Source organism: Desmodus rotundus, chromosome 12, assembly GCF_022682495.2.
Source record: "Desmodus rotundus isolate HL8 chromosome 12, HLdesRot8A.1, whole genome shotgun sequence".
Taxonomy (NCBI): domain Eukaryota; kingdom Metazoa; phylum Chordata; class Mammalia; order Chiroptera; family Phyllostomidae; genus Desmodus; species Desmodus rotundus.
This window is the reverse complement of record NC_071398.1, coordinates 60,617,502-60,641,756: the sequence shown is the minus strand read 5'-3', so window position 1 is coordinate 60,641,756 and position 24,255 is coordinate 60,617,502. Positions and strand designations below refer to the sequence as shown.

At 44.7% G+C, this 24,255-nt stretch overlaps 1 protein-coding gene across 1 annotated transcript in view; it reads right to left on the bottom strand.

The window, feature by feature from the left end:
* GNAI3 (G protein subunit alpha i3) overlaps window positions 1–22,538 on the bottom strand; it is a 35,997-nt gene extending 13,459 nt beyond the window's left edge. The window contains exons 1-3 of the mRNA XM_024570084.3: window positions 22,295–22,538; window positions 4,255–4,297; window positions 3,999–4,140 (exon numbers count right to left, since the gene is read on the bottom strand). Of these exons, the coding sequence (XP_024425852.1) occupies window positions 3,999–4,140; window positions 4,255–4,297; window positions 22,295–22,412 (303 nt within the window). The 5' untranslated portion in view covers window positions 22,413–22,538. The remainder of the gene's footprint in view (window positions 1–3,998; window positions 4,141–4,254; window positions 4,298–22,294) is intronic.
* Between the last annotated feature and the right edge of the window lie 1,717 nt (window positions 22,539–24,255).

Sequence of the window (24,255 nt, the reverse complement as noted above, 5' to 3'; positions counted from 1 at the left end):
AAAAGCTCGACACGAGTCTCCTTAACACACACGCACACACACACAGCACTGTATGTTGTAATATTTTAAACGTTGCCGGCAGGGCAGTCTGAGAGAATGTGCTCGACGTCTCAATGCATGTCCGCAGCGGTTGGAAGTGCAGAGCGGAGCTGAGGAAGGATTTCACTCCCCTCTCCCTTCTCCACACACCACCATCTCCTGCCAAGATCTCTTCTGACTGGCCTACACATCTCCATCCTGGCTACTCGTAAATTTTGATGGAAAAACTGGCCTGGGAGACAGACACAGGCAACTCATTTGCATTCTGTTCAAGGAAGCCTACAATAAAAATAGAACGAAAAGGCTAGCACGTAAGAGGTGAAGTCTACACATGTCAAAGGGAGTAAAAGAAGCTTAAGGAAAAAGTGTTCTCTTCTTTCCCCACTTCAGGTCAGACAAGGGAATAGGAAGAAGTAGATGACTAAGGCATTTTAGAAGTCTAGGAGCCTGGGGGCAGGGGGGACGGGGGGGATAAACCCCTCAGGGAAACTTCAGTCTCTAGATTTTCCCTAGAGAAATAATAACCCTCTAAATAAGATGGGCGGGGGGGAGGGGGGGGAGGCAGCACAAGGAAAAGAAAGTCACAAGGAGAGATTTGATCAAAACGTCAGGAACCACAGACCCGGCTTTGTAAGCAGTTACAGACCTGAAATATGGGAGGGGGAGAAAGGACCGCAAGGGGCCATGAGAACTGTGCCTGTTTTGCTTTATTCTTCTCAGCCCTAAACGTCAGACAGTATAAAAAGGAACACCAGTCTCAGGGGATGATTCCCCACTCAAATCTAATATTGCTCTGCCTCAGGAGATTTCCAAAGGACTATGCAAATGCAGACACTAAAAAAAAGCATATTCTGGGTAAAGAAAAAGTAAAGGGCAAAGACACCACTCAGTTGTGTCACAAGTTGTCCTCAAGACAGAGCAGCCAGCAAAAAGCGGTTCAGACGCAGGTGCAACCCCAACCACAAAATCCCAAGACCCGTGTATCCACATAAGCAAAGCAAAGCAGAGCAAAACTGACCCGAGTGCACTCCAAGCGCTTCTGCCAAACTCAGGGTCCTCGGCCTCAATGGCGTTTGCCGAGTAACATTCCTCCCATCCTTTCCTGCATCCTTGGCTGTACCTTTTTAGGCCCAACCCTGTCTAAGGAACTTTCCCTAACACCAGCATTCCCTTCCTCTCTCTCCAGAGACGGAAATTTAACATGAAGGAATGAATGACTGAGAAAAGCTGAAAAATGATGTAAACTGCAAACACTCAACAGTGAGCAAGCCCTTCTGTGAAGATGGTGTAGTGCTTTACTTACCATTTGAAGACTTTATACTCCCTTGGTTCTGAAATTTGACCTGTACTCATGCAGGTATTCAAAAGCCTCAATAAGCATCACTTTTTAATATAACTATGATTCCAACTTTAGAAACTTTAAAATGGAAAGAGAGCTACTGCTACCTAATTTTGTTGGCCTGACTACAATCTGTAAACACTGTTTGAGGGGGAAGCACTTTCTCCTTACCACTTAATCTCTTCCACTGACCAATCCTGCTTCCCCACAACATTCTTTATAGGTCTGTAAAGAGGCCCCTCTCTGCAATGAACTTCATGTATACCTTCACCCTCAGCAGACATGAAAAAGCAACCTGTCCCACGCCCAGCTCTATTCTTTCCCATTCACTCTCTAACCAACCACAGATAGCTAGAGAAGGATAACAGAGGAGACGTAAATTCTTATGTATAAAAAAGAGGAATTTCAGAAAATGATGTACAGACTTATAGATTACTATGGGTGGATGCTGGAAAGCTAGATGATTCAGGACGCCTGAGAGGAATTACTAATGTCAACTGTATCTGGTGACATAGAAGTGTCAGGATCCAAAGATGACAAATTTGGTAAACTAAAGAAATGGTAGGAGAAGGGATCATATGATTTGTATATTTGGGTCCCGCCCCACCGCAATCCGTATGTTGGAATCCTAATTGTCCAGTGTGATGGTGTTAGGAGGTGGGGCCTTGGAGGGGGTGCTTAGGTCCTGAAGGTGGAGCCCCATGAAAGAGGTTCCTGTCTTTGTAATGGAGATCCCAGAGAGATCCCTTCCCCTTCTACCTTGTGAACATAGCCAAGACGTCTGCACCCCGGGAGAGAGCCCTCGTCCAACCACGCTGGCGCCCTGGTCTTGGACTGCCAGCCTCCGGATGTGTGAGAAACAAGTTTCTAAATAAGCTATGGAGTCCACGGTGCTGTGTTACTACAGCACAAACGGACTAAGACAAACTGCCGACTGCATATGGTGAGAAAGGGGTGCCAGGACCCAACGATTAATAATAACCGATTTGATAATGGAAAGAAATGGAAGGAGGGATGATAGAGAGATACAAAGAACAAGGGGTGAAAAATAAAAAAGAAACTAAAAGAAGTAAGTTTTTATTCTCTGTATTTATTCTCTTTGTTGGAGAAAAATCCAACAAAGAGAATAAATACAGTATCATTGACCAATTAGCAGGCACAGAAAATACAGGGCGGGGCAAAAGTAAGTTCACAATTGTTCTTAAGGGAAGTAATAAATAATTAATAAATACCAATACAAGAATAAACTGTTTCACGTACTTACAACTGTAAACCTACTTTTGCCCCACCCTGTACAACAGAGAAGCAGAGTTAGGTGATGGGAAGAAATGAGAAAAGGAAGAGAGAAAATAAACACAGGAGAGAGCTGGCAGGAAGAACAGACAAGGAAAAGCAGAAGGTGAGAGAAGAAATAGGAAGAAGACAGAAATAAACTTTAGTTATCACATTTTCCCTGCTCTAATTTCTGTGATGTGTAATTTCTACCTTTTGACAAAAACGTAGGAGCCATACCGCACCCATTTCCCCTTCCCTTCCTCTTTTGCTGTCTTCTTCCCATCACTTTACAGTCCTTCCTCTAGCTCCTCTCTTCCCTTATGCCACTTCTAAGGTATCCTAGTCTAAGACCATCCAATTATGACCACCCTTGTATTATTTTTCCCTTCAACAATCTCCCCAGTTATTTATCGATATTAATTTGCGTTTGATGAGTTGGGAGTCGCTTAGAGGAGTCCCTAAGCTACTTCACAGACACAAAGGCCTTTTGCCTTCTCAGGTAGTTTCCCCAAGTCACTTCCTTTTATTGCCATAGCAACCAAGTATGACACTCTGAACACAGCTGATGACTCCATTAGTTCCAAAACGTCCTTCCATATATTCCCAGCCTGCTCTTGGGATTCAGCTGACGATGATATAAAAGACCCCCTGTACTCATGTGGCCGGTCCTCTGCCCACTGTATCAAATGTCCTGATTTTACAAACTAGACCTTCAGGGCCCACGAAGTACGTTACAATTAATCAACAAGACTCCGGATTACCTGCCGTGCACAGAATTACACGAGGAGAAAGGACTCATGCACACGGACAACAGTATGGTGACTGCTGGGGGGAGGGGGGTGGAAGGGGACTAAATGAAATAAAAAATTAAAAAAGAAAAAGAATTATGCCAGGACGTGGTAGAATCCAATTCTATAGGCTATACTACAATGTAGTATAGAGAGACAGTATTCCTGAATACCTGAAAGTTGCCGCTAAAATTTAGATTGAGTTCATGTCCTTACCAAGTATATTCTGGGAGACCGGTATTTGCCTTTAATCTCTACACGTCCGAAAGCAGAGCTACAATATCATGGCAATCGCTTTTGGATCCCGTCAATCTACTAGCACTTGCTACTACACAGTGAAAAAAACAGTGCTGTAAAGGGAGCAAATAAGTAACAGTTATCACAGAAACCAGGACCCATTTCCTAGACTCTTCTTTGCCGACACTTCTCAAATGACCGCACAGTACTTTGCTACATCTTACCTTGTTGCTTAAATTCACTTCCCTGAAACAGGAAGCGAATTTTGCTTAACTGCATGTACTGAGGAAGCAAGTGGAGAGGAAATGAGGAACACTTACTGCTCTGGCAGCTTCCCCAAAGTCGATCTTTAGCCGTCCCATGGCTCTTATGATCGCAATAATGGACTGTATAGTGTTGCTGTAGACAACCACTTTATACTGTTTACATTCCTCCTCTGAATAGCCATCCTCGTGAATGATTCTTTGAAAAGAAGAAAACCGCAAATCATTACCGGGGACCTACAATGAAAGGATACTGGGACCTGCATGCAGTCTGAGGAAATGCAGCCTTACAAAAGGCCCTGTTTCAACTTACTTCATCTGTTTCACAATGGTGCTTTTGCCAGATTCTCCAGCACCTGAAAAGAGAAGAAAACCAGACTTTGAACTCATCTGTAACCAAACACAAAAGCTTGACATCAACATGAGTGATAATTCCAAATTAATGGAAACCACAGGCCCTGGGAAAACTTTGGTGAGGTTTTCTGTCTATCAGCAACCAGGCGAACTTCACTGACAGTGTCCCAGGCCTACTGCACGCCACCTGTGTACAGCAGGCATTCTCGAGGTGAGAACCCAACATACACTCATCCCAGGAACTCATCCCCCACGTGAGACAGGATACAGACACTGAACACAGGCAAAAATGAAGGGATTTGGTTTTGGCCTACTCACTTTAATTTCTCTGTCAACGCTCACGGGGCTGAGAATGTTCCCAGAGCAATGCTCTCAGCCGTGGGACTAAAGAGTTCAACGCTGGAGTGGAGGAGGCACTGTCCCCAGCACTTGCGCACGCTACCCCCCCCCACACCCCCCACAGGTCCCTCCTCAGCCAGCTAGAACCACTTTAAGGACCACTCTTTGATGGTTCACATGCATCACTGCAGTTCCTTCTTCCACCTTCCCAGATGCCCGTTTCACACCAGCGCCCCTCTCTCAAACTTCACAGGCCCCTCCCCACTTCTGACTATTAGCCGGTAACCCTGCCTCTCTGTTATTGGAAAAATTAAAGCACTCAAAAAAAAAAAAAAAAAAAAAAAACCTTCTTCATTTTCCCACAACCAAGTCCACCATTCGTTCCATCTGTAACTCCAAGGACATCCTCTACCTTCATCAATGGATGAAGCGTCTCTGCCAACATCTAAGACTAGTCTCTTCAACTGTGCCCTCGTCCATCCACCTCGTTTTACCTACAGAAGGTCTTGGCTGCTACGATTGCCCTCCGTCACACAGATATCATCGAGTTTTCTCTTCCCACTGGTCACTCTCATCAGTGTACAAACTCACTGTACTGTCTCCCATCCCACAGGCAGCTCACGCACCCCCCACTCCCACCTTCCCTGACTCCGCACCCCTTCCTCCAGCTACCACTCCATCATCTCCTCTTTCTCTCTACAGCAAAACCCCTGAGTCATCTATACTCATGTCCCCCAATTCTGTGCCTCCGACTCTCTACGTAACCTGCTCCAGGCAGGTGTTCACACCCCCCACTCAACTGAAACCACCTTTCAAGATCTCCAACCATTTCCATCTTCACAAAGCCAACGGTCAAGCCTAAGCTCTCATCTTACTCAATCTCTTAGACATAGTTTGTCCGAGTTGATGACTTCTCCCCTTGAAATATTTTCTTCACTAGGCAGGCTAGAGCCCACATTCTCCTGGTTGGACTCCTGCCCCCCTATTTCTCAGTCTCCTCCCTCCTGGCTCTGAATTCTAAAGGCTGTACAACTTCCTCAGCCCTTTTCTCAATCAATTCTCATTCATTCTCTAGGTCATCCCATCTAATCTCATGGTTTTAAACTCCATTCATAAACTGATACTACTACTTAACATCTAGCGAGTACCGAATGCCAGACACTGCATTAAACACTTTGTTTGTATTAACCCAATCCTCAACACTAACCCTGGGTGGTAGATACTATTATCCCCAGTTTACAGATGAGGTAAATAAAGCAGAGAGACATCAAGTTAACTTGTCCACAATTACAGTCAGTGAGTGGCAGAGCTACAAATTTGCATTCACACAGTTCGGCTCTAAAGTTGTTGTATACTAACTACCCCTGTGCTGATGCCTTCCAAATGGAGATCTCTGATCCTGGCTTCTGACCCTGGCTCCGCATCATATAGCTGCACCTTGCTGATATATGCCTGTCTCATTAGATTTGTCAGACGCCTCGGACTTAAAATACCCACAACTGAGTTCCTCCTGCTCCCCCTCTGGCTCTACCCCGACTCGTCGTCCCAGTAAATAATGTACAGATGAAATGTGCAGGCCAGCACCAACTTGTATGTTAAGTATTAGTACAGTTTAATTTCTTAAATGAGTAAATACGTAGTTCTAACTACGTATTTCTTCATTTCTTCTTGCACCACGTGGACCACAAGCACAACAGAAACTACAGGCTGTCGCTGCAAAACCTCCCGAAATGCGCCAGTGCCTGAAGTCCGTAAAATGCAAACCAGATCCCGTCACTGCTCCGTCCCCGATTCCTGAGGCCTCCAACCACACGCACTATGAAACCCACGGGCAGGAAGGCCACTGTGCCCGGCGCCTGTCTACCTCTTCACCCTCGACTCCCGTCCCCTCCACTTGCTCTCTCTGCTCGGCAGACCAGCTTTCTCACTCTTCCTCCAACGTCCCAAACTGGTTCTCAGTGAGCTTAACCCTGACTCTCAGTCTTTGCTCCACTATTCCCTCTGCCTGGAGCAAGTTTGTACAGATGTTTCTTCCTTCAGAACAGCCCTCCCTGACTAATCTACCTACAGCCCCACCCCATCACCCTCTCTCCCCTCACTCTGTTCTATTTTTCTCAAAGCACTTGTCACTTCTTCATAGTACAGATTTGTTTACTTCCCATCTTCTCCGCTAAAATATAAGCTCCATGAAGGTTTATGCATCCCTGTACTCCCCGGGCCTAAAACCGGGCCTCACATAAATCGGTCTGTAAATAAATATTGACGAACAGGTAAACGACTAGTGTTTAGTATGTGTGAGCCTTTACCAAATATTTCTCAACTCTATCAAACAAAAATGTTAGTTAAAATAAAGATCAAATAACTTAAAAATTCTACACATCTCCAGATATCTACATTTTTACAGATTCAAAAGGGACACTTGCATGTGACTTCATCTCTGTTCTTATCACCTGACCAATAGCCAGGACCAGCACTGACGCAGCACACAGAGCGCTTTCCAACGGCACTCTCCGAAAGAAGAGATCTCTCCCACGCAGGTCTCAAAACAAAACCAGCCAGCCAACCAAAGCCCCTAGAGATGCAATTTCAATTCTATGGAAGAAAATACAAAAGTATACCAATTGTATTTTAAGTAGTTTAAAAAAGAATTACTAAATTACCCCATGTTAGCAATGGCACCTAAATTAACTAGGAAGAGTAGAGATTAACGTAGTAATCTGCATCATTCTTTAAGATATTAAAAACTGCATCTCTACCACTTATGTTGGATTATTTTGAGTGAAATAACCAGTAACTCAATCTCAGAGTCCATTTCCATCCACCTCTTTAAGTTCTACCCTACAAAGGTGCTGATTAAAAATATATATGTAAATACGTGGCTCTACTCTGTTTTCCCAAGGCTCCCTGATAAAATGTCAGTTTGTCCTTCCCCTTCATTGTGGCACTATACATTCACATACATATTTCCACGCGAGCTTTTGTTAGGTGTCCGGTTTTATCTCTTAGAAGAAGGAGCCTCTTCCTGACCACAGAACTGAGCAGGATTTCTTTTGGCGGGTGCTCCAGGCATTTTATAGAAATAAAAGACCAAATCATTGTACACTGAAAGCACCGGACCCACTCAGCTCCCAGACCACCGGGAGAAGCCACCACCTCCCCCTTCTCGCAAGCACAAAATCCAAGAGTCACCTGGAGCTCTCCCTCTTCTCTCCTTACATGCAGCTGTAACAAAATCTGCCCTCTCCTTATGCATTTCTCAAATTAACACTTTCTGCTCCTCACATGGCTGACCCTGATGCCGGGCCTATCGCACGCTGCTGCTGCAATTTTCTCCACCTTCTACTCAGAGCCCCCCCCTTCTCATCATTTCCAAATTCTACCATTCTCTATACCCCTCCCTCACTAGGTCTGAGCTCTGCATTTTTACTTCAGTCCTCTGTGCGCTGCAGCTTCAGGAGTAAGCCCCCCCCGCTAACATCTTACTCTCGGGTTCCCCACTGCTCCCCAAGTCTCACCTCCCTCTCTCAATGTGTATATGGCACCTGGAGCTTCCTAACTTTACCTGTATTTCTTACCTACCATCTTTCCAAATTCACTGCAAGTGTAAGGGGAGACTCATCTGCCCGTCATTGGTCTACCAGGGTAGCAGCCATAAGGACAGAGAGTGGGGCCCGTACGAAGGGACAGAGATGGAACCTGAGGCTTGGAGAGAAGAACTGAGGACGGCTCCACAGACAAGGGGTGGGCCTGGGGGGTAGGTGTGTGCAAGAAAGAGTGAAGTCTGATGGGTTCAAGAGAGACAGGAGGGAATGGGGCCAGTTCGACTTAGAGGATTTACCCTTAAAACAATACATAGCTAAAGGGCATCTGACATCAACAGGAAGAAAGGATAAGAGGAAAGGCTGCAGAGATATTTGAAAGAAAAAGGGCAGAAGCAGCTTAGACAGTCTTGCTCCCAATTCAAGAAGGCAATCTTCAGAGAATAAAGGGGTGGAACTAATTTAGAAAATCATCTCAGAAACAATTAAATAGAACAAGAAGTGTGTGTCCAGGTAGGTTAGCATGATGACCAACACTGTAAGATAGAAAAACTATCCAGAATCACTATGTTTACCTAAATACGTTCTAAATTTTATTTTATTTATTTATTTTTTATTTTCACATATTTATTTATTTTTAGAGAGAGAGGAAAGGAAGGAGAGAGAGAGAGAGAAACATCAGTGTGCGGTTGTGTCTCGCGTGTCCGCTACTGGGGACCTGGCCCACAACCCAGGCATGTGCCCTGACTGGGAATCGAACCAGCGACCCTTTGGTTTGCAGCCACTGAGCCACACCAGCCAGTGATAAATTTTATTTTTAAGGAACTCATTGAGAGCAGGCACCATATTACATGTGCAGCCCCCCATTTCTTCCCATGACACTTACTACATTATGGGGGTGGAAATGAGAGATGGTGACGATTTCTTTGCAAGATGTTTTTAAAAGGCCAGTGAATTGTTAACCTAAATAAGTCATTATCACATAAGTAAACACGTTCAGCTCGCACACACACTGATTTTAAGATGGCTGATCCTCAAAAACAGTGTCACCTGGTGCCTTTTTTTTTCTCTTTCATTTTGACTAAAATTCAAAGCCAGTCCACAGAAGGTTCAAGAGCATACTCTGCTCCTCTACAGTTCTGAGCCTTCAGGGATTTATCTGGGAAATGAGTCAACTTCAGATGGTTAGAACAGCATCTGACACGCATAGCAGGTATCCAAGAAACACTAACCAGCCACTATTAATGCTGTTTTCACCGTCAGAATACCGCCAAGTAATGTTAGGGCCCAAAGACTGTTATTTAGTAAAAGCTCCTTGATACAGGAGTATCCATTGATTCAAAACCCCAGGAGCGGCTGTTTCCCAATCATCAGACCTAGAAGGAATGTAGACCCACACTCTTCAACAGCAGCTTACAACCTAAAAACTACAGCAAACTACGTCAAAGTGTGAGTCATTTTCTCCACCCCACCCCAAGGAACAAAAAACTCTCTTCCTTAAATATTCTTTCAACTCCAGACACGCCTGTCTCCTGCCTCCTCTCCCACTCTGCTCTCCCCTCTGCACCTCTCCAGCTTTTCCTTGCGCTCCCTCCTTGTACCACTGCCTCGTGTATTAGTGGTGAATTACTCCAGTGGCACCTGAAACATCTCCTTTTCCTTTTAAATACTTGTGTCTGTGGAGAAATCTTGAAGCTTCTAAAAGCCCGGGATTGTAACTGGAGCATTTCTCCCTTGCTAGAGGTCTGCACAGTTGTCCTGATAGGGCGCCCCTCTACCCTCTCTTGGCCTCTCTACAGGCCCCCATGATCAGACACATGGGAACACAGGACTAGAACAGGTGAGACTTCTGTCCCACAGCAGGTAGAAAACTTGGCCAGAAAATAAATTTGACTTTTCCTTCTAATTTATCCTCACCTTTCATTTACAACTAAGGCACTTAAGAAGATTTTTTTCCTTTTCATAAATGATACCATGTCATAATAAACTCTGTGGAAGAGTAGACTTTAGTCAGACCTCTGCTGTGACTTAACTGTGGGACCTTGGGCGAATCTCATAGGGTCACAAACCTGTCTCCTTACCCAGGAAATGTCAAGGGCTCTGGCCAAAGGTGCTCCCTGGCTGCAGTCTAACACTGTGGGCTAAGACTACAAACACTGTCAGGCCAAGAGCAGACCTATTCTCTAACTCAGACACACAGAGGCTTGAAATCAAACCACGGATTCATACCTGCCTATTAACCCAACCATCCCGATACAGCTACAACTCGGTGATTCAAATGCCCTCTCCAGTCAGGCGCTCCTGGTCAAGGAGGGACAAGGACTAGACAAAATCAGACAGCACGGCCACAAGGACGTAAGGGCTGCCTGACGGCACACCTGCTCTCTTCACGCTCTGCCCTGCAACCACATCTCAGACTGGCAGAGTGTTCAGGTTAGACTGCTATTCTTTTACAAAAAAGCCAACACCCACAACTGGAGATCCCGGGAGCATGGTCCACGGTGGCCCCGATCATAGGAGTACAGCTCCAGCGGACCCTTTTCACTGACAGGCCTAAGCGGCTGCCGGAGTAAAAATTCAGATTAAGGTGATAATGACATTTCAGTCAAAATGCTTTTCAAGGTACCATTATTAATTCAAAAACTGGTCACCTCCTAATTCAATAAAAGAAAAGGTTAGCAGAATTACAGATGAGAAAAATGTCACGGAGCAAATAAAAATTGTTACTCCGTCTTTTTTTTTTTCTCCTTTCCACAAACATCTTCTGGATGTGTCAGGAACTGCCGGGCAGAGACTTCACATACAGATAAGCTTAGGAATTTATGGTCTCCAGGGCAAAGTTAGAAACTATTTTTCTTGTGAAGTTAGCAAGTTTCCTTAGCCTAATATACCAGAGTGACTTTTTCCACCCAGCCCACTGTCCCTTTAAACACACCCAGCCTCTGCATAGAAACAAACACCCCTAAAACCCCACTCAGTTCAAACTCCAACTCTGTGCTGAAGCCTCCTCCATCCCCTCTGCAAATCACTGCTCCCCCTCCGATGGCTGGCGTAGATTTTTCATTGCCTCTCAGCCTCTGTCCCTGAGGCTAACTTCCAAAATTGAGTTCCACACTGTCCTTCCCAGTCACTCACCTCATTTTATCTCTAGCCAGCTTCAGTTACTCTAAAAATATATTATTTGACTGTCTTCCCAGCTTGTAAACTCATTTTTCATAAGCTGCTAATTGGTTTTCTGGTTTTGATTAAAATGGCAATGTAACTCTTTTTGGTACCACCTGAAAACCCTCCCACACCTGTGCAGTGGATGCTTCTCCCTCGAGGGCACTCTGACCAGGCTCGACCTGATCCTACAGGCGAGGGTCCAACACCGTCGCACCGTATTTGGTCGAATTGCTGGAACTATTGGGATGGACTTGTTTAGGACCCCAGCAGTCGTACCCTCACAAGCACACTCTTCGAAAGCACAAAGCAGTGCCTTCTTTTCCTGTGTCCACTCTCCTCCCCTCCTCCCCCCACCTCATCTCGAGCACAGAGCACAATCAAGGACAGGCAGGCACCTCAACACCGAGGGCAGACGAATGGCCTGAGTTTCCGTGACATTCAGTGGTTACCTAATCCCATTTTGCAAACAGCTGCAATGGGTGGAATTTTCAATGTGGGCAGTTAACAGGAACAGAAGACTTCCATTCCTCTGCTATCTTTCCTCAGCCCCACACCCATTCCTGGAGGTGCCCTCCCCTCTCACCCCACAACCATACCTGACAATAATTCGGACTCGCTCACAAGCCTCCTCCTAGGCTCCTTCTTCCCCTCTAAACCTTACTCCAAGCCTGTCCCAGCTCCCTCGCACCCATCCAGCACCCGTCCACTTCTGTGACACCGCTACGCACCTGTCCTCCACCCCGTATCCCAGCACCTGAAAGAGTGCATGAAACACAGCCAGTTCTCACTGAATGTCTCTTCAGGGAATGAGTGAGTGAATGAGTATCTTAAGGGTAAAAGACGGCTGTGAGTTGCAAGTGGGACAGAGAAAATGGTCTCTTCCCTGAAAAGGTTTGTCTAGGAAGCAATCACCAAAAAGGCTTAAAGTGCATGTAAGATACTTTTTTTTTATTGTTATTCAATTACAGTTGTATGCCTTTTCTCGCCTGTAAGAAACTTTTTATAAAACTTAATTGATATATTACAATTTCAGAATATCTATCTTCTAGAGAAATCTCTCCTTCGCTAACTCGGTGGGCAGTGGCCTACAGGACCTGGGCCGCCCCCTTACAAACCATGAAGCAGAACACTGCCAGCCAGTCTAACACTCACAAATCACCTGAGGAAGAGGTCGGTCTGATTATGGGGAAAAGGCAGCTCACTCAGCCAAGCAGCTCTCCTCCAAACGTTATCACTTGGGAATATGAACTTGAGTGTTGCTAAAGATCAGGTGTTCTCTTTGGGCAACTGGCCAAGTAAAAGGGAGAAGTGGGGTTTCCTCCTCACTCTGGCAGGCTCTAAGAGAATGCTGGAGGGGCAGTCACAGGAGAGCACCGGGGCGACCCCTGGCTGCCTCAGGGCTCTCACTTTGGCTTCTGGGGGCAAGTCTCCTTTCACTTCTTTGAAGAAAGATCAATAAAAAGCCATGTTCACTCTAACACTAAACCACAGGCTAAGTACACATGGCCTCACTGAAAACGACCTCTGCAAAGGCACATTTCCTACTAGCCCCGCCTCACAATTGTCTTGTGAGACAGAACTGCAAAATACTCAGATCAAGGCCCTTCCAATCCCCGCATGCCCTTCCAGCCTACTTCCTCCACTCCTGTACCGACCCTTCGTTCTACGCAAATCTAACGACTTGCTCAACGGTATTTCTGAGCTTTTGCTCACACTGTCACTCCTCCTGGATGCGCTCCTCTCCGGTCTCTGTTTGAGAGTTCCTATTTACTCTTCAAGGCCCATCCCAAGTGTCGCCCCCACTGGGAGGACTTTCCTGAGGTGTCTTTCTCTTCCTCCTCCTGCCAGAATTCGGCCCCTCCTTCTGTAACCACATTCCACAGCATTATCACTGTTTCCTCGTGTGTCTCCACAGCTCGGATTGCTCAGGAGTTCTATTCTCGGTTACTTTTTACCTCCAGGCTAGGAAAGTACCTGTGCACGTATAAGACGATCAGAGATCTTAATCGTAAGTAGCTTAATAAATGAGCCTCCTCTGAACAATGCGACACCGAAAGCCAAAATGCTCAACGGAGAGTAGCCTTGACGAAATGCAGTGCCGTGTCCTGAACTGCGACCTGGAGTGGGAGGAGAACATCGGTGGAAAACTGCGGAAATCCCAACAAAGTATGAAGTTTAGTGTCGACAAACAGACCGTTGCTATGCAAGATGTCAGCATTAAAAGAGACCAGGTGAAGAGTATACAGGAACTCTAGGCTACCTTTGTGGCTTTTCTATAAATCTAAAATTATTCCAAAATACAGTTTATTTAAAAAGCTTTCTAAAGTAGTCCAGAAACATAAAAGAACTACAGATACCGATGAGGACATGGATGTGCATTTTAATTACAACCATAATAGCAAAAATAAAGAATAAGAAATATACTTTTCTTAGAAGCAGAGGAAGAAAGGAAATTATTTTTTAACATCCCGAAATGAACTGAAATATGGAAGGATTTATTAATGCTGCAAAATGGTGAAAAAGATTTCCATCGTTAAACTGAAGTAGTTCAGTGTTATTTCCCACAATACACAACTCAACATTGATGTGACTTCCACGGAGCTTAAGGCTGCACTATCACACCACCGACATCGGAACCGCACTGTGTAAACCCCGGTAGTTACTACATCAGTGCCTCAAACAGAGCCCCGCTCTGAGGTTACTGATGCCCACATTCTACCTTCAGGAAACAGAAAGGGATGTGCTCTATTAAAAATATGTACTCTAAAACAACCCCTCTGTAACTTATAGTAATTTGTAAAATGTAATTTCTAAGGTCCTAGGCAAAATCCACTTCCGTATAACACTATCCATCTAATAAGGAAATTTTTTTTAAAAAAACTAGGGATATCAATACATGACTAACACAGAAAGCCACATACAGTGTAACATTACGTAAGAAGTTTTTAGAATTCAATGGAAAACTATTTTAATTTTAAAACCCAACCATTACAGGTCAATTAATTACAAGATGACAAGAACCAAGCCACCTTACTAACTTTAAAGAAGTCTGCTTTAAATGGTCCTGTGTCACCGGCGTGACAAGGGTCACCACCCGGCCACAGGAACAAGGGGAGGAGAGGTACAAGCACAACTTCGACGTACAGAGTGTCTGTTTTGATCCTGGTGAAACATGCCTCACTCCACTCAGGACGCTACCTACTTCTAAGTTAAGCAACACTGAGATGTGAAATGCTAACATTAAAAAACTAAGACTTTTGTGCGAATATTAAAAACTCGAGCTCCTTGGAGTGGACCTGGTAACAAAAAGATCTGCGGCAGCAAACAACGAACACGCATCTAGCTGATCCTTAACAGTTTCTCAATCTTTTAGGTCTCCTCTGAGTCTAAGCTGGAAATCAAAGGAAATTCACGTCTGAAGTCTATATCCTCCTGAAATTTGTCTGTAAAATCAACAGGTCATTTTTCAGGTACAAGTCAAACAAATTTGGTCTTTTTGGTATCCTTCATTGCGTAGTTTGTATCAGATACATTCATTGCTGTTACAACTTAGTATCAAAACATGGAAAACAGGGTATTTTATTTACATTGAGCACTGTATCAAAACTAGAACAATTAAACAGTGATCCTAACACCATGTTATTTAGTTCAAGCAGCTTGAATTACAGAAATGATACAGATGATTGCTAAGCAGGTAATGGGATAGCCTGGATAGATAAAGGCTTAAAGATAACTCTAACTTACTAAACAATGAAAAAGAAATAAACCAAAAACTAAGTTAAAAAAACTGGAGGTTGAAATCAAATACTAGAGCAATTTCTTTTCTTTATGTTCTCTTGAACATTTACAACATAGGCATTTTATATAATTTATGTATTTTAGGTTTTTAACCTCAGTTTTTAATTATCTCCCTAAACACCTTTATTAGGTTGAACTAAGTTCAATCAAACTCAACAATAAGAGCACTAACAATGCAAAAACAGCCCTGTTCCTAACTGGCTAAGGCAGTCCAGCTGATTGCTGATGTTAATCCCACAGACCAAGGACCCTGAGAGCAGACCTCACTATGCAGAACAACGAAAATGAAGCTCAGATACTAGGACTAATCTCCCAACTTTCAGTCTCTCTGCTCTTTGTACCTCCTATCTATGGACTGAGTTACCAGACCAAAGGGGTGTATTTTATTAGTGCTAGCCTACTGTATTCCGTTAAAAAACAAATTTTAAAACAGACTTCAGTAATCTGAACAAATGTAGTGTCCACTGCTCTAGACATTTCTTACAAGACCCGCATTTCTATTTTTTGTTTTTATGGCTAACACTTTAGCTCCTGAGTATTTAAAGCGTCTCTTCTTCCCACTTTCCCCGACAAGTCCCAACCCCTAATTAAATGAACCAAACCTGAGAACACAGAGCACGATAGCACGAGTCTATGAGCAACCTGCTTGGCCAGATGTTTTTACCCACTCCCTAAACAGGAAAACTTTTAAGCAAGATTAACAAGGACCAGAAGTCTGTTTTACCTCTTCCCTATTAGCTTTGGACAATTTTCTGGTGCTCATAAAAATAGTAGGGGAAAAACAGCCAGGAACAAGCAGGGATGATGAAGCACAGGTGCTGTGCTGATTACATGCATTAAAAATTAATTCCTGAATTAAAGCTGAAAGTAATTAAATTCAGGTGACATTCAGGATGTGTTGATAATGGAAGTTTAAAATCCTGCACCCTACCTCAAATTAAATTTAATTACATCTCCCAACCTTACTAAAGGACCACTTCATATTGAGAAGTAGCAGGCATGTTCTTGTGAATTAATGAAAAACTAAAGCAGGAATAATGTTTAGTTCTTCAATATTTCCATCTCGTTCCATTAAGTTCAACTTATATTTAATGAGTATCTACTAGATGGTAGGATTATCACCTATTGATCTTTAACTCTCGATCCATGCCTTTTTAATAGAGAATGTGACCCAACCAGTCCTTGAGAGGGTCAGCCTTATGGAACTCGTAACACCCCATCAACCCTGCCACATTCCCACCACAGCTGACGAGGTAGTGGCAGACACCTGACCTGGCTGGGCCGATCTGATATCCTTTCCCAGGAACCTGGAATGGGAACCCTGGGAACCTGAGTCAGAAGACAAGAAGCACTTGAACTACCAGGTCAGGCAGGGTGTGAGCCAGAGGTGTCAGCGTGAGCCAAAGCTGAAAACTGGGGGTGGGAGTGGAGGCAGGGGCAAAGAAGTCATAAGTGAGCAGAGAAGGCTGAAGAGGTAACTTACCAGCAAAGCAGAGCAACTGACCACCCTGCTCTAGGAGAAATGGGGACGGGGGCACGCATCACAATCCGCGCGCGTGAGACCTGGCTCTACTTCATTCCTTAGCTACCCTTGGGTGTCTGATGCCTATGAAGTTGCCCACGGTGTCCTTTCAACAAACTCCTCCTTGGCTGGAACAAGTATGAATGAGTTTCTGTTCCTTACACGAAAAAAATCTTCACATTACATGAGGTCCTGCAGCAGATATAAAGATGAGAAATGCCTAGTTCTCTGAGCCCTCAAGGACCGTGTAGTTAGGGGCAGCTAAGCATACAAATAACTGTAATATAAGGCAGACAAACCAAAAGGCATAAAAAATACTATGAGGTTTCAAAGAGAGGAACAGATCATAGCCAATACAGAACACCAAAAAAATTCACGGAGGAAGAGAACTAAGTAGTAATCCTAACAGATGGTACTTTGGGATATTTAAAAAATGTATTTACCAAGAAAAAGAAAATGTGAGAATCCTCAGTCAGTCAACAACAACAAAGGATTTATTTTAATAGTCTATGAACTCCAAAATCTGGTAACAACTGAGTCACAGGACTTGGCAGTTGCCTGGCTGTAAGGGTGAGAGCAAGAGAAGAGTTCAAAAACGAGTTCCGTTTTCAGCCCAGATGGTTTTGAGGATGATGCCAGCACGGGAGGCCCACCTGACCCACCTGACGGGTGGATATGGGGGAGAGAAGTAGAGTGGGCGGCTAAGTTCTATACTGGATTTACTGACCCGAGGCGAGTGGCCGCCAGCAGTTCATCAATTCACTGGGGAAACGGGAGAAAGAAGAGCCATCTGAAGTAAAAACTGTCCTCTAAGAGGAACTAAAGGCTCTTCAGTGTCTAGGTTTTTTCTTTTGCATTTTGAACATTCCATTTCTGCACAGCCGCTGATTTTCCTGGTCCAGATGAGGACCTTAAAGAATGGAGGGTAGGTAGTGTTGTAGAGGGAGAGCCTGATGAAATCTATGACTCCTTTCCCCAGAAAAATGCATAAACCACAAATTTTGCTAAGGATTTTTAAAAAGCCATGGATCTTCTGAAGCCCTAAGGGGTACACAAACCCCAGGTGGTTGTTGTTGTTTAAAGCATGCTGTGGGGAAAAACCAGAAAGGAAAAAAGAGGGTTGGGGAAAACAGAGTAACCACCTGCCAAGACCCATCCACGTCCCGCTTCCTTTCCAAGAAACTAGGGGATGAGGGAGCTCACACAAGGAGCACAGGTCTTCAGGTTTCACCACCCTACTCTAACTCGAAGAGGAACCGCTTCCATTAGACACACTGCCACAAAACTAAAAGACTTTTCTGGAACAGTGCAACTAAGTTTAATAGGTGAAAAATTATTTTTAAAGAAACACAGATGCAGCCTTGATTAAAAGGTTACATGCTCCGTAAAGGAATCTAGTAAGTACTAAGCACCCAACTCTCCACGACACCATGACTGAAGTCGCCTATTCAGGAAGATCACAATCTTACAATTCCTGAGAAGGACCACACTGTCAGACTGCAGGGTGAGGAATGCATTTAAACCAGACATAAGGAATAGTAAGTTCTTCCAATTTTTCTCCCCTCCTCAAACACAAGACGCATCCGCAAGACGCAAGTTGTTAAAAAGGGACTTAACAACTGTCTGTGAGTCTTGTCCAGATCCGGGCAAACACTGTGAAGAATGCCATCCTAGGAAGATGTAACTTAATATGGGATTTATCAAAGCACTGCCTTTTTCAGTAAGCATATTCAGCCGGTGACATGCAGATATTTAAATGGGAATCATTGACTGCATAATACAAGGTTTAAATGAATGAGATGATTCCAATTCTCTGCATGCAACCTAATTTCTGCCATGCCGCCACTGGCAAAACCCTGAAGACAGAGCTTCGGTCTCATTTGGAATAATGTTTTCTCAGGATCTGCTAAGAGGAACTATCAAGAAACGGAAATCTGGAGATAGCTCCGAAACAGGTCATGTAATAACTTACTAACTAAATGGTAATATTTAGTTCCATTACTGCGAAAGATTGATATTTCTTAAAATTCCTTAAAGATCTTTAAAAAGGGTATATTAATATTTGAAAAATAATCAAATACCTTCCTGAAACACTGTTCGAACTTCAAAATTATTTTAAACATTTTGAAAAAAGTTGCTAAAAGAAGCTTCACAAACATCGTGATCGCAGAAGTCACCATTTACTGAACTAAGCATTTTATAAGCATCATCTCATTTCATATTATGAAAACGGGCATCATCATTCCCACTTTCTACACGTGCAAATTAAGCCTCATCTGGTTAAGTTACATGCTCTGGGTCTCTCAGTTGATAAATGGAGGCGGGAATGGAATTCAGTTTCACGTGATTCCAAAAGCAATGCTCTTGTCTATTACCCAGGTGCTTCCCAACCTCGGCACATCACGCACACGCCGAAAACGATGGCAGTTGTGAGGCCTGGTAAGCTGGAGGGCTTGGTGAAAATGACATATATTTTCCACGTATTATAAAATCATGACATGGAAAATAAAACAAAGTGTGCAGGTGATATTAAATATTAATTGATACAAATCTTCCAAATGAAATATTTCAATATGAAATCCAGAAAGTTTACTGAGGGAATCATACAAAAAGTATCATTGCAACTGCTGTAAGGAAAAATTATGAAAATGATTTAAAATGTCAACTATTTAAAAAATTTGCAAACAGCACACTTGTATGCCATCCTATGCACTGCACCCTGGTTGGGAGGCTTTGCAAAATAGTTTTGTCTTCCTATAGAGTATGATGATTGAGCACTAAACTGGCACATCAAGACCCTCCCAATAACAGATCTAAAGGAAATTCAAACCAAAGGTAATGAAAGGATTGTAACACTGAAGTCTTCCTTAACTAACTCAGCCCCATTCGTTTCTTAATCTGATTCCACAGAACCTGTAATCTACAACATTCATTTGATATAACAACAAAAACTGCTGTGTTCTACTTCACATTATCATGTTTAACCTCACGGCAATCCCATGAAGTACCCCTATTTTCTCCACTTTAAAAAGGAGGAAACTGAGGCAGAGAGAAACTGCATAAATAACCCTCCCAAAGACATAGGTGGTACATGGGAACTGGAATTTGAAGCAGTCTGATGTCAGGGCCTGTGCTGTTAATCACTCTGCTAAACTACATCCCTGCGAAGAAAATGCAGTAATATTTAATGAACATCTACCATGTGCCAGGACAGACAAGGGCAAGTAAACAGATCGCAACTCAGACTGTGTCCAGTAGCTTCACGGTGATGAAGTAAAAATAACTTACATGTACATCAAAGGAGGTATTCTACAGCAAAAAGAAAATTCTCTGTACACTCTGATGGGTGCGTGGTGCTTAGAGAAATAGCGAAGAAGAAAAGCTGAATTTCATGTACGCGTTATGATACGGTTCAAGCAAGAGCATTCGTATCTGTAACCTACCTGAATTTACTGATTAAACTTACTCAAGAATATTTTTTAATCCTACTTAAGATAATAACACTGATAAAAATTAAAAACAAATGCTTTAGTACTTGGACTTTTACTCACTGCTTTGGAAGTTCCCCTAGTCATCGTGTGCTTCATTTTGTTTTTAATTAAGTGCACTATTTATAAAGTCCTGGGGGAAAGATTTTTGCAGGTATTTAGACAAATTCTGATTGCTCAAGTTCTGCCTCTGCCAAATCCTGCCACAACCGTATCACACAGGCTAGTGTCCCGAGGGGATCTCCGATGGGATGGCCAACGGAAATCAAAGCACTCACGGAAGAGGAGGCACCCCTTTAATTTCAGAGCCAACCCATCAGTGCAGACAACGCTAATGCCTTAGGTATTGGCTTTTATGAAACACCTGAAAGGCCCCACGGAGCAATGCCCAACATGAACAGTAAACAGCACCTACTATGTGCCAGGGACCACGCTCGTTCACAAGTGATACTGGTTATGTGGAGTGGCTGTCTAGAACTACAACTTGAATTCATGTTTTCTGAAAGACTAGGTATTCAAACTGAAAGCTCCAGCTCTAATGTGTAACTTTCCCCCTACATCTAAAAGCTGTCCATCCCAGCTTCCACAATCTACAAACCCAAACAGGTTAACATCAAAACAGCGGCATGGGCCTGGCTGGTGTGGCTCAGTGCATTGAGTGCCAGCCTGAGAACCAAAGGGTCTGCAGTTAGATTCCCAGTCAGGGCACGTGCCTGTGGGCCAGGTCCCCAGTCAGGGGCTAGCGAGAGGCAACCACACATTGTTGTTTCTCTCCCTCTCTGTCTCCCTCCCTTCCCCTAAAAATTAAAAAAAAAGAAGAAGAAGAAGACCTAGAGAGTAGCATGGGCACCCAGAACATCCTGGACTACAAAACTAGGTTACAGCAGAGCACCTCTCCTAAAGCAACTTTTTCTCAAAGATCAGTTGTTTGAAAAAGGAGAGTTCTGCTTACAAAAACCATTACTCGTAGGTATTTTTCTCCAACAGATCCCTGGGAAATATGTATAGTGAAGAAATGGGGCTTGATTTATCGGTAAGCTGATGCGAGGATACTTCCTAGGTTTACTGCATCTCTAGAAGCCAACCTCTCCAACATCTTAAAACTAACTACTCTGAATAAAACACATCTGACTGCACCTAAAAGCCACTTACATCGAATGTGGGTTAAAAGAAACAGTAACTCCAGAAGCCGGTGTTTTTAGTTTGAAGAGACTGAAAAGATAAAGCAGCTCATCAGAACCAGAAGTCTGCCCCGGTCTTTACAGTAAGTGTACCCAGCTCTGCACTTTATCCTAAGGTAACTCCACTCCCACCGCACATCATCCCTAACAACTAACTGTTCAGCCACGACCAACGCGAAATGCATTGTCCACTGCGCCTTTTGCCACAAACCTCAAGCCAGACAGTCCTTAAACTTCCTCGGCTCACACCATCTCCCCTTTATAAGAACAAGGGAAGGGGTTATAAATGCTGTAAGAGAATAAAACTGATAGAGGAAGGTGGGAAAATATAGACAGCCTTGGCAAGCAAGCTCTCTTCCTTCACCCTGGGAACTTGTCCCTGAGCTCCACCACACACCTTCGCGTTACTGGATAAGCCAGGGTTCTTCCACCTTCCCAACAGTTCAAAATGCCCACTCTCCAATAAATGACAGGATCCTCCTGTGACTACTCTGGCCCAGCCCCCCTGTTTACATTAATCATTCAAGCCACCCAACTCTACGCCGTCCTAAAGCATCTCCTCGCTCCAATCTCGCAAAAGCCCTCGTACAAATCCAACACACTCTATCCCATCCTCCTGGCTACCAACACACTCCAATCGCTTGCAAAGCCTTCCCTAATGCCTTTCCCTTCCTTTACGAGCTTTTTCCGTATACCTAACACAGTCTCAAAGTCCTATTTCCCCACACTCCCAAACTCCCTTCGCTAAAAGCAAATTCCGGCACGGAGTCACACCCTCTCCAGCCTAATTCCTACCACCTGAAAACCCCACCCCCTCCGCACGTCCTCCGGAGCCTCCCCACCCCAAGCCCGGCACGCCCTCCACCCCTCCGGGATCCTTTCCGCCAGCCCAGGCCGACCCCCACAAGACCCCGCAAGCGCCTAGGCCCTCCCGAAGGGGCCGGCAGCCCCGCCCCCAGGCCCTCACCGAGGAGCAGCAGCTTCACTTCTTTAGCCGCTTTCTCCCCGTCCTCACGCAAGTTGCGGTCGATCATCTTACTCCGCTCCACCGCCGCCTTGTCTTCGGCGCTCAACGTGCAGCCCATGGCGGCGGCGGGAGAAGTGACCGGGCCCGGGCTCACTCAAACACCGCGGGGACTGCGGGACGACTGGCGGAGACAACGTCTACTACTGGGCGGCGGCCCTTTCAGGTCCTGAAGCGCCCGGAGAAACCGGATATCCGGCGTTTGCGACACTTCCGGCAACGCCCCGCGCTCGCCACCGCTAGAACTTTTCTGGTTGGGGTAGTGGAGGTGCATCCGGAAGCGGAAGTACAGGGAGGGGGACGGCTCTGCATACTGCTCAGGTGCTTTGGACCTCGCAGAAAGGCTACTCGGCCTTAAGCCCCTTTCATGTTTTGGGCTGTTATTTGGATAAATGTAGAAAAAAAAGGGACTGGCTTCGTCAGTTCTTGGCGGCGGGGGGATTCCCAATAAAAGGCCACAACCCGCACGGGAATTCCTGTTGGGACTTTCACATTGGCGAAACCCGGGGTCCCTGCCCAAGCGTAGGACACGTTATTTGCCGAGGTCTACTCAGCTATATCCATGGGATGGGACCAAACTTCAGAGCCCGGGTCCCGGCCACGCTTCCCATCTGAGATCTGTAAGACCCACCATGCCTAGGACATTAGCGATCCCTGCCTGCCATCGCTGACCCGGTCGCTGATCCTTGTGCTGTTGCGTGCAAATTTCTGTGAGCTTGACAGTTGCCCAGTTACTATGTTGTTGGCAAAGGGCCACTGGAAATTGCTGGCAGAAAGTACCTGAAAGATAAGCGTGTAGTTCCACTGTAGAGTTTCCATGCTGCCTTTCCCAATATAAGCCAGTTTTAGCGCTCACAGATGGTTTTGTGTTAGGGGCTTAGGACTTCTATCAAGATGAGTCACCCTCAGTGCCATACCCCCCAAACAAACCAGTGCGACCTATGAATCTCCTAAAATTTCCTGTTGCGGTTCCACACAAAAAGGGAAGTTCTAGTAAAAATCGCCTTTCAGTTCTGGCATCACTTGAGAATTAATAAACCCCCTGGGAAAGCCCGAGACTGATAGCCTTTTTCATTCATAATCCTGGAGACCACTGTGAAGATGACCCTAAATTACCTTTCTTCCTAATAGCCCCACAAATACTCTTCACCATACAGTCTAGGGAGGGGAAGTCTTGTCGCCCCCAAAAACTTTCCCTGGGATTAAAAGTGATTTCCCTGATATAATAGAGTATAAGGCTCCAACAGAAAGGTCTATATGGCAATGATTCCATAGTTAGAAAGGTTTCGTAAGAGCGCCCTTAAATGGCCTCAACCCCCATAACTAAATACCAGTTTTTCAACGTTTGAGAAGACTCCTCCTATTCATTCCTTAGTGACTGTTAGAATAGAAAGGACTGCTTTCCCATAACCAATAGTTACAGGGGGGCAGGGCAAGAGGAAAGGAAAGGAAACCAATATTTATTGAGTACCTGTTTGCCAGGTATGGCCAGGTCCTTCCACGTGTCTCCCCGCAATCCTCACAATAGCCCGGTGAGGTAGGTAATGTCTCCCCCATTCGTCACCCATGCGGAAATGGCCTCAGGGAAATTAACGTCTGCCCCAAGTTCACGGAGTGAGTGAGTAGCTCCGTCTGACTCCCAGCTTCACCCCGTCCTATCATGCCACCGACAATGGACGGTTTTCCTGTAGGACTGAGAGCCACCCCCACACCGGGGTGCAGGAAAAGTAACCGACCGACGGTTGTCTCAACCTGCTGCTTCTCCAGAAAGAAACAACTCTCACAGCCAAGGATTACAAACCCAACTTTACCAACCGATCCTGGCGACTAGGAAATGGCTGGGAGGTGGGCACATTAGAAACCGTTGGGTTCTTAGCGTGATAGAAGAAAAATGTTTATTTCCT